At 53.1% G+C, this 10,663-nt stretch overlaps 1 protein-coding gene across 1 annotated transcript in view; it reads left to right on the top strand.

Moving 5' to 3' along the window:
• Positions 1-818, top strand: part of LOC103916354 (wiskott-Aldrich syndrome protein family member 3-like) — a 5,239-nt gene extending 4,421 nt beyond the window's left edge. Inside the window, exons 8-9 of the mRNA XM_009323327.1 lie at positions 9-79; positions 659-818. Of these exons, the coding sequence (XP_009321602.1) occupies positions 9-79; positions 659-818 (231 nt within the window). The remainder of the gene's footprint in view (positions 1-8; positions 80-658) is intronic.
• The last annotated feature ends 9,845 nt before the right edge of the window (positions 819-10,663 follow it).

Below are 10,663 nucleotides of genomic sequence, written 5' to 3'. Positions count from 1 at the left end.
CTGTGGAGCCCCGGAAGCCGCAGATCCCGCTGATGCCCATGAGCGACGCCCGGAGCGACCTGCTGGCAGCCATCCGCAGGGGGGAGCAGCGGGGGTGGCAGCAGCGGGAAGGTGGGGGACGGGTCCCCCACCGCAGTGGCAAAATACCTCTTGGCGTAGAGTTGGGTGGCGTTGGCTTCGTTGGGTGCAAGATGAGCCCTGGGTGGCCAGGTGATGCGTGAAGATGGTGGGACCTGGGGAGGGAAAGAAATGCAATGCAGGGGGTTGGAGGGAGGTGGGACGGAGCCCCACAGGGATGACCGGCAGCTCTCGTGCACGTGGCCTCCTTCCAGGCTGTAGCGGATGATGTGCTCCAAGGCTTCTCCCATTTTCCCTTCCTGCAAACCTTCAGGTCGATGACAGATTTAATTTTCAAGAAGGTTCAACCTCTTCAGGTCGAGTGGAAACAGAGGAGGAGCTTTATTCTATTCTATAGCTTTATAAGTGCATGCATCACGTTATTATCTCATATAGCTTTATAATCGCGTGCATCCTCCTGCAAGGGGGCTGCAGCCATCTCATTTCAGCCAATACTTTTAACTGGGGGGATGCCGCACATCGGGTGCACCCATGGGTGCTGAGCACGTTGCCCCTAAAGCCTTCCCCCCTTCCCTACTGCAGGAATCCAACTCCGGAAAGTCCAGGAGCAATGGGAACAAGAGGCCAAAAAAGAGCCCGTGGGCAACGACGTGGCGACGATCCTATCCCGCCGGATCGCGGTGGAGTACAGCGAGTCCGACGACGACTCCGAGCTGGACGATAACGAGTGGTCGGACTGAGGGCCCCCAGGGCTGGGCTGGCGCGGAGCTCCCCGGCTCTGTACCAGGTGTGTATAGGCGCCTTCCCCAACGTCGATGCCAACAAGCACGGGCGGCCCCGCTCATTCAGGAGCTTTGCTTTTACACCATGTTGAAAACCCTTTGGGCAGCAGCAGCACTGGTAGGATACGTCTCGGAGGCAGTGAGGCCAGAAATTAGCAGCACCTTCACATTTAATGACTTCAAAAATGCTCTGAAGGCAGGTTAATAGGATTACTCCAGATTTACACCTGGAGCAAGACCAGAGGCTGGCCCTGAGTCTGCTTTGCTAGAGAAGGGAAACCCAGAGGCAGTAGTGCTTTTTCAGCTAGATGTTAAACGCATTAACCAGAAGCTCCTGGAGAAGAAGCCTGATTGCACAGCTGATGCCACCACGGGTGCGCAGGGGTGACCGTGCGCTGGGTTTGGGGATGCTCTGCTGCCCGCATTTGTAGGATCGGGCAGCTCCGAAGGCTGCGCGTGGGCAGGAGCCTCCTTCCCCATAGAGCGACGTACTGCGTTTTGCGGTAGTTGCGTAGGGACGGTCACCATCGCGCTCTCGCTCCTTGGAGAAGACCGAGGCGTTGGTGACCTGAGCCCGTTTCCACCCTTAGGACCAGTTTTCTGGGAGAAAAGCGTGAAGGCAAGGCTTGTGCAGCTGGCAGGGAGACACAGGGCTTGTCCAGGCTTTGAAAGGTGCAATGTGTGCTGTCCTCGGGGGGGAAAGGGGCCGCTGGCAGGGGAGCAGAGGTGTCCAGGGAGCTTCCCTAAGCCCAACTCTCCTTGGCCTTAGCGCTACACCATTTCAGTGTTGTTTGAAAAAAAAAAACTAATTAGACAAAATGCTGCTTTTAGGTAAACTCTCAACTTGCACTTTGCTGCCCCACAAACTGCGCCCGTACAATGGAGATCAGCTCGGACCCAGGCACTAATCCCCCCGGCCTGATCCTGCCCCGTCCCTTACCCCACAGGCGGGCACTTATGGGGGAGCCTGGAGAGCTGGGCCCCCTGCCACGGCGCTGAAAATGCCAGTTTGCTCATCAAAATAGAGCGTGATTCATCGAAGGCTTTTCACGCAGCTACGAAGGGAGGAGGCACGGGAAGGCAGAGTGAAGGGGTGGGGAATACTGCAAATATCACAGTCAGGAGTAAGAGCCTGCAGAGAGCTGGGAGAGGTTCCCCACCAGCAGAAAATGGGCCAGGACCAGCCATGGATTTGCCCGACACGGTGTCCTGAGATCCTCTCTTGTGCTCCCATATACCACGAGTCCCTGAATGGGGGAAAACTGAGTCCCCACGTTGTATCTCTTCTGGGGAGAAGCTGGGCTCTGAGCCCACCTCCCCGGTTCTCCCAGTAGCCACGTACGTGATGGCTACAAAAGTAGTATTTTGACTATCTAGGAGTGACCAGACCTGTAAAGGAGGTGGGAGGGTATGGCTGGGACCCAAAAGACTCAGAGGCTGATGCTTAAATTCACCCTGAGAAATGCTAATGTTGAACAATGCCCCAAGTATCGGTTCATTATCCTCCTGGTATGAAACCCTTCATGGCGAGATGCGATGAACCCCCTGCCCAGCTGCTGAGAAATATCCCCAGGAGCCCTCCCTTCTCTTGACTGACACAAAATGATCTCTTGTCCCTTGGATGTGACACCTCCCACGTCTCCGCATCTGGGCTGCGAGCTGTGGTGCTGAGTGGGGGGCTCGAATGGAGCAGCAGCGTGGATGTGGGAGAGGGCAAGGGTGGTTGGGGAAGGGTTTGCGGGGGGTGCCCTGCCATGGGCCACATCCCCGGGTTTGGCCCCCCTTTCCTTAGGGAAAGCTCCCTTTGACTTCAACAGGACCGATTGCTGGAGCGGGAACTGCAAATAAAATCCTCGGATTTCACCCCAGAATTCCCCATCTTGGCAGCGCTGATGCCTTTTAAGCTGCTCGGGTGCTCGTCCCGCTCCACCTGTCAAGGGGCAGCCTCTCCCAGAGTGAGGAAGACCTGGCAGTATGGGATTAGTTGTACGGCTCGATCCCAGTTCCCCCATCAGCCTCCCCTTTTACCGAGCTCCTGCTGTGGGCAGGCGGGGCAGAGCAGGCAGGGCAGAGGGTCTTTGGACATCTGTCACGTCCCACCGCCGAGAAGGGGAGAGTGACTAACTTTCGCAAATCCCCTCCGTGTGTCTTAAGGTGAGATAACACTCAAGATCTGTAGACAAACGTCAACTTTAATAGGATAAACATTCTGTAAACGTTGACCCTCTTGAAATGCAGAGAACTGGCTGCAAAAGCTTTCGGCCAAAGCCTGGCATCTCCGCCCAGGCAGAGAGCCCCTGCGATGGGCTTTCCTAGGCAAGGCAGCTGGGGTTTGGACCTGGAGCAAGTTCAGCAGAAAGCCTTGTAAAAATTCAGAGTAACATTTAAGAGTCACCCGGTAGTATTTATTGTGGAGTGTTATTAATACAGATGCAATCGTGATACTGTTTGTATGTGAAGGGAAATTGGGTTTATGTGGATAACGTAGAAAGAGTAACAACCCTTTGTGAGAGAGAGAATAGCAGAGGGCTGTCGGAGCTGCCGTTACCTGTTACGGTGGTCAAAGGGCTGCAGCGTCAGCTGCAGGGACCCAGGTGGGGCTCAGGCAGAGCCGGGGAGTCCCACCAGCACATGAAGGGGCTCTGGGACATGTGGAGCTGGCTCGTCCCTCGGGTCTGTGACTGCCCCGATTCTGGGAAGCTGAGCTGATCCTGGTGGGAACTGGAGAGGAGCCGAGTGCCCCTAAAAGACTGGGTCCCTTCTTTTCATGCACTAGTTGCATTATGGGTGTCACACGAAACTGTGATAACTCTGGTAGGACTCCATTGGCACGCGGTGGGTCAGGATTGTCCCTGTAGCCTCCCACTTCCCTGTCGCCTCACGGCAACTTTGCTATGCTTGGGATTGGCAGCAGTCAGGCAACCCGTACTACTATCAGGGTCAATGCCGTTGCATGGCAAAGCGCTCGACAATCATGTAATTCAAGCCTTGCCTGCCCTGTGCACAGGTCACATCTGCAGAGCGGGTGCACAGCTGGGAGCCTCAGGGGTGCAGAGAGCAAGGCTCACCCTCCTTTGCTCGTGCTTTTACATTCTTACACCATCCTCTCCTCTTCGGACATCCCAGCACATCCTCACCGTTTGTGTTCTGCTTAAGGAAATTCCCAGCCCCTGATATCACAAGCCCATGTCACATGCTCAACTCCAAAGCAAGTCAGCAGGACCATAACCTCCTGGCATTGCCTATTGCTTGAAGACATCATGATCCAGCTCTTCCAGGGATCTGAACTGCCTCAGCTCCACTGAAGCTGTCTTGATACCAGGGACAGGGCTGATCCACAGGTAGCCTCTTCCCAGTGAGATGTCTACATCTGAGCTCGTTGCTCAGGTTTCTTGTGTAGCTGGTGGAGAAGTAACCTGTATAGTCAGTGTGGGCTGTAGACACCCATTTCTGGTCTGATCGTGGTGCACCTTGCTCTTCTCAACACTCTTGGGAAGCCCCAAGAGTGGCAGCGCCACGAGGCAGGCAAGCACACGGTGGCACCGAGAGCTCCAATCTCATGATGCAGCCATTCCTGCAAGGCCAGCTCTGCTGGCAGGCCAACATCCTCGGTGCCTTTGCTTGAGGAACTCAGCCACGTTTGAGGATGACCATCCTTATTTTAGGTGCATTCATCTATTTTTTGCCCAGGTGACCTATGAAATCCAACACAAGTGACGCCAACTCCTTGGCTGGGCTAGCTCTGCTGGAATTGGTTGTGCCATACTAATTAACACCGGCTGTCTGACCCATATGCTGCGTACTCAATATTTTGTATGTATGTGCCTATTTCCATATACTCTTCCAAAAGTAGGCCATGCTGCGTTACACAACCCAAAATGCTCAAAGCCCCATGTGGGCCGATATAAAAGTAAATATTTAAATATTTTATCTAGCTTGGCAGCCATTAAAAATACAATCCAGGTCACAGACGATTGAATTTCTCCTCTCGCAAGTGTACCAGAAGTGGGCTGAGGAGATTCTCCTGTACATTAAGGTATCATGTTCCATGTTAAAATATAGCAGCGGCATTTCATTGCCAACAGATAATCACAGAGTGCCAAACATTTAATGAGCCCAACCGATCTCCCGAGAGTTCCTCTTTCCATTTTATCTGCTTTCTCCTACTTGCCAATTTATGGGCCTAGATTAAAAATAATAAATACGACTGCCAACAGAGGGAAGTATATTCTGTGTGCATACAAATAAATTGGGCCAGAGTCAGCGGAAGAGTAAATAAGCCAGTTTGGTTCTGCTTAGAGATATTAACAGAACGCTATAGTCCTTGAGGTCCATTAGGAACCTCTTAGACATTTCTGATTTATCTGAAAAGGAGCATTATGGGGACCACCGTGCCCATGGTAGGTGAAGCCTACAACAGGTGTGAAGTCTGGTCTTGCTCAAGTTTCATGAAGGTTGGTGGAAGTCTAGCAGTGTTTGCATCCTGGCATTGCGCCTTCAGTGTCCCCTTGATAGTGAGTGAACATTGGAGCTGGCTGTTGATGCTGGTGGCTCTTAGAGGATTAGTGTCCTGAAGGAAGAAGGGATTGGGTAGTTTCTAACTTTCCACCCTGGGCAGAGACCTAGGGAGGAGCGAGCATCACGTCCTACGAGAGCTCCTGCTTTTGCAGCTATTTTATCCTGGGAAGGTTTTATTCTGGTGACAAACGTAAGGCTGAACACGGCTTCTCCAGAGAGCTCCCTTCATGTAAGACCCCTCAAATTTCCTCCCAGCAATTTTTCCATCTCCATCTCCCTTTCAAGACACCCAACAGCCTGAACAGCAGCTTTGCAGACTCCCCTGGGAACAGAACCTGAATTAACACCTCAGCTTAATGATAAATGGAAGTTTTGCTTGGAGGGAGGCAGGTTGTAGCACTGGAGGTGGTATTTTGGAGGGTGCTGTCCAGAGTTGCATGGCCAGCAGGAGCACCATGCTGTTTCCTTGTGGGGGGACCATGGAGGGCCATGGAAAGCGCTCCTCATCCTGGGATGCTGGCAAGGGGAGCACAGGCTGTCCCTTTCACCATGATTCCTGTTCTCCTGTAGTAGTAGTTATTTAGGGGTAAGGTTTTCTTGGCTGGCACGTCACTTTACAGATAAAAAAATAAAAGTAAGGGCAAGGACTCAGTCCTGAGGAGTTTACAGTTTACAGCAAAGACCATATAACCTGCACTGCACTTTAGAAGCCTCAAATGCTCACTCACCCATGAATTTGCCCTCAACTGGGCAGCAGCACCTTGAGGACTGTTGTCCCTCCCTTAGGTGACCCCACGACCAGCACCACGACCGCATCCCCCCCCGCTGATGGCAGCGGTGGGGCTCTCCTGCCCCTCCACCATCCCCACGCAAAAGTGCCTGAGCAAAGTACAGGAGTGCCAAGACATGCTGGTTCTGTCTCGGAATGGGTCACCATGCCCTCAGGGCAGGCCCTTCCCAGTCCCCACACAGCTGTGCTCCTCTGGGATGACCACTGCATGCAATAGGAAACGTGCCCAGGTGCACCGTTGCAGCTACCTGCCGACACTTAGAGCTGCCCATGCAATTCATGTGATGGCCTCTAAGCTCATGGAAAGTGTCCTCCTTCAAGCACTTATACCCAAGCCTAGACTTTGAAGCGTTTCAATCTTCCTGAGGGTCGAAGGGTTTGGGGTTTTTTGTGAATCTGATCTTCCTTTAACAAATGCCAGGTTTTCTAGGATCGCTCTCTCAAGCTCCGCTTTCTCCAGATGAGAATTGTGCCTGCATTTTGCTGGGGGAAGGAAGGAAAAAAACCACAGTCAAATACTTCAGTGAGGGGTTTGCCCCAAAGCCTTCAGTACCGTGTCCGCAGGCAGGGTGGGAGGAGGACACTAGGATGTTCCCAAAGGAGGACATCATCCTGGAGCTGTCACTAGGCTGAGGCAGAGCCTGCAGCCAGGGATGGGCTCTTGCTGCGGGAAATCCCCAGGCAAGACCTGGGTGGGACATGCTCGGCCACGGTGTCCCCTGAAGGCAATCTTGATGTGACATTATCAATATTAATGTCTGTCTTACATTGGTACAGGGTCCTGAGGCCACAGACATCTCCATAGCACTACAAGATGGTAGATCACTGATGCTTCACACTCCCATGGGCAATCTCTCTTAGTAGGTAACTTCATAGAATCATTAAGGTTGGAAAAGACCTCTAAGATCATCGAGTCCAACCGTCGACCCAACACCCCCATGCCCACTAAACCATGTCCCTAAGTGCCTCATCTACATGTCTTTTAAATACTTCCAGGGATGGTGACGCAACCCCTTCCCTGGGCAGCCTGTCCCAATGTTTAACCACTCTTTCAGTAAAGAAATTTTTCCTCATGTCCAATCTAAACCTCCCCTGGCGCAACTTGAGGCCATTTCCTCTCGTCCGATCTTCCCACAGGTGCCACCTTCCACAGCAGCAGCCAAAGGTCCCTCTGTAGTCTTTTGGTCTTAGCAGGAACAGGCTTAAATCTGCTGTTGGTTGTTGTGTTTGGGGGCTTGTGAGGCCGAGTGTGTGTGAAATGAGCCTTTCCCTGCACACCTCTCCCACGGTGGCAATGCCAGGGGACTGGGTTGGCCCTGGGGGGCTTTCAGCCCAATGGTAGTTCTAGCACTGAGGCGTGTAGAAAGTATTAAGAGTGCAGAGAGGAAGAAACAAAATAGAAAGAAAATAACCTGGCATTTTAGGTCGGTTGTGCTCCCACCACCCTATACAGGAAAAACCTCGGGTAGGTAAAACCCTGTGCAAAGCCACGAAGGGCAGTGGGGAGAATAAGCCCGTTCTCCATGCGTGTGTTGGACTAAAGTGCAAGGCGTGAGATTGAGTTGGGGCAGAAAGGAGTTGAATCGGATCTCTGGGAAAGCTTTCAAGGTAAGGATGGAGAAACTCTGAAACAGGTCACAGAGGCTCTGCCATGGGAGGGCTTTGAGAAGCAGGTAGGCAAACACCAGAGAGGAGTACTGTCCGTAACCCTGTGTTGGGCCAGGGGACGGTGCAGGCGCCCACAGGGTGTCCCTTCCAACTTGAGATGTTTGTAGTTCTGCCTCATCCCCTCCCTCAGGCTTGCAGCACTGCTACTTGTGGATCTGTCCCAGCAGGTTACAGCCCCAAAGCATCGCCCATCAGCCAGGGCAGCCTGCTTGTGTTCTCCCTTAGCTCTCTTGCCCCTTTTCCGATTTTGGTGTTGACCCTCAAATACAGTAGAGATAAAATGTACTGCAGAATAAACACCTGAGAGGGAAGGATGTGAACTAACTGGAGAAAACCAGGATGCACAGCTGTTACTGCTGTATTCCAATAGTTAGAAGGCAGCAGCTCCAGCAACCTGCTCCTCCGGTCCATTCAGTCCACCACCACGCTGGTGCATTAAGGTGAATAATTTAAAAGTTATTCTTTGATATGGGGTAGCTCAGTTGAGGAGTCTAAAAATGAATGACCACCCCCAAAACTAAAAAACAAACAAACAACTTACATGTGATTTCCAGAAGGAAAATCTCTTCCATCTCCTTCCCCCAGACCTTGAGGAAAAGTCAGGCCCAATGCTGCTTCCCAGCTAGCCACCAAAAAATGGAGCAGTTGTCACCATAACCACTTTAAAAAATCAGTTCCTAAGAAACCAGTGTTTTAAGAACAGAGCAAGCAACATGCCAGACTACAGTGCAGCAAGGAGATGGGTCTCCTGCCACCGTAGGCGGTGCTTTTGTCCCTGAAGGCCCCACCTCAGCTCAAGTGTTTCAAATTCCATTGATTTTCACCTGTTAGCAGTGGTTGTGTATGCCTGATGCCTCAGCTGGGAACACTCACTCCACAGAAAGTCACTTCTTGCCGTGAAGAAAACCACCATAGAAATCTTGCATTAGAAGCAAAGTGGACTTTGAGCCTGATGATGTTACTGTGATGCACGTTGAGTTGTTGATTTCCCGCTGGCAGCAGGCGCATCTTTGGCACAGTCCTGCCAGGTCTCCAAAAATCGTACTGTTATGAGCATCGACGCTCCCCCTCACCACCCCCACCCCCAAAGTTATTTTTATACTGAGATGTTTCAGGTCTACTTTTAGTTCTGGCCAGTTTTCCACAAATGGGGCCTCTCTTTGTGGTGCCTTTCATCTCAGATCACAGCAGCTTAGGAAAAAGAAAGAAAATCCCCGCCAAAAAGAAACCTTTTTCTCCAAAATGCATTTTTAGGAGCGTTTCGGGGCTGATGGCTCCCCATCTGAATAGACTTCCTTCATTTTGGGGCCGCTTGACTTGCCCAGGGGGAATCTGAAACAGGATATCCCCGGCGTGAGTTTGGGTTGATGCTGAAGCGTTGCTGGCCCTTTCCTCCCCTCCGCTTTCGTCTGTGCTGTGTCACGCGCGGGGCTCGGGTCCGCTGTTCCCCTCGGGAGAGCAGCAGGGCCGCAGCAGCGTGGCAGCTCCTTACTGACACAAGTGCCTTTTCTGGAGGTCCCCATTGTACTGCCGAGGAGCGCGGGGCTTCACGGGGCGGGTGGGCTCGCCGAGTTGGGGGAGGGCAGAGCATTTCCAAGCATTTCTGATGCTCGGTCTGTCCTCACCTGGGTGGAAACCTGGACCTGCCCAGACCCTGAGGTATCCGCTGGGATTCCTCCTTCTTCGTGCACGGGCTGTTACCCCTGCAGCTGCACAGGGGAACTTTTGGGAGCAGCTTTTACTCCGATCTTGGCCGACCCAAGGAGAACCTGCTCCGGCAACCACACATCTCCGGGTGCGCATGCAAACGTTGCACCTTCGGCATGGGGACAGTCCCTGAGAGGACACGGTGGGGGCACGCAGGGAGGGGACAAACCCTGTCACCACTCTGCTGTGGGACATGCACGTGCCGGTGGGTTTGCTCCAGGGGATGTGCATTGCTGCCGCTGTGGGACAAGCATTCAGGCTGGAGAGCCTTCCTCCTCCTCCTCCTCCTCCTGCCCCAGCCCAGGGCTGTTGGGGCAACGCCAGCTGCTGTGGCAGGACAGGAGCCATCTCGCTGCCAGGTTTCCATCGCCTTCAGAGTGAGTAGGAGCACAAGCACCTCTGGGTGAGGCCAGGCGCTGCAGGAATGTTATTTTGGGGGGCATTGAAGGCAGGTGAAGATCATCTCCTGTGCCCTGCACCCGGCAGCCCGGGGGTCAAGGCTAGCCCAGGCTGGGCTGGGAGCACCTCAGACACCCCAGAAAACCCCTCTGCACTGCCCAAACTCGGCAGCTACGAGCTAGGGAGACCTCCCGGAGCACTGGGGCAACCGACCCTCCTAAAATAGAGCATCTGTGAGCGGCCAGCTTGAGCCGAGCATTTTAAAAGCAGTTTTCTCCCCTTTTGGTGCCAGCCGTTCATACGTACAGCCTGGAGCCAGGGCTGGGGCCGGTCTTTACGGAGGTTGGCTCCAGCTCTGCAGGGGTGGCACGGTGGGGTCAGAGAGGTGCCGGCCCGGTGGCACCTTGTGGTTGGCTTCCTGGGGTGCTCGGCATCGGTGGGGCTGCCCCGATGCTCCTGCAAAAGGCTCATTTTTTAATACCGGCAGAAGTATTACCTGTATTTTCTTCAACTTGCCGTTTGATAGGAGCAGCTGACGGGAGACGGGCGTCTCTCCCATGGGAGGGTCACCCACTACAGGCCATAATTTGATTTCCATTATTATATAGTTGACATTAAAAAAGAAGGAGATGTTCACTGTCTAATGGGGTCTTTTAACCATGTGCACTTAGTCAATAGGTGAGTAGATGTTGCTGCTTGTATCTATCTACCGTACCCAGTT

This window comes from Pygoscelis adeliae, unplaced genomic scaffold (assembly GCF_000699105.1).
Source record: "Pygoscelis adeliae isolate BGI_AS28 unplaced genomic scaffold, ASM69910v1 Scaffold294, whole genome shotgun sequence".
Taxonomy (NCBI): Eukaryota; Metazoa; Chordata; class Aves; order Sphenisciformes; family Spheniscidae; genus Pygoscelis; species Pygoscelis adeliae.
This window is presented reverse-complemented; position numbering and strand designations above follow the sequence as displayed.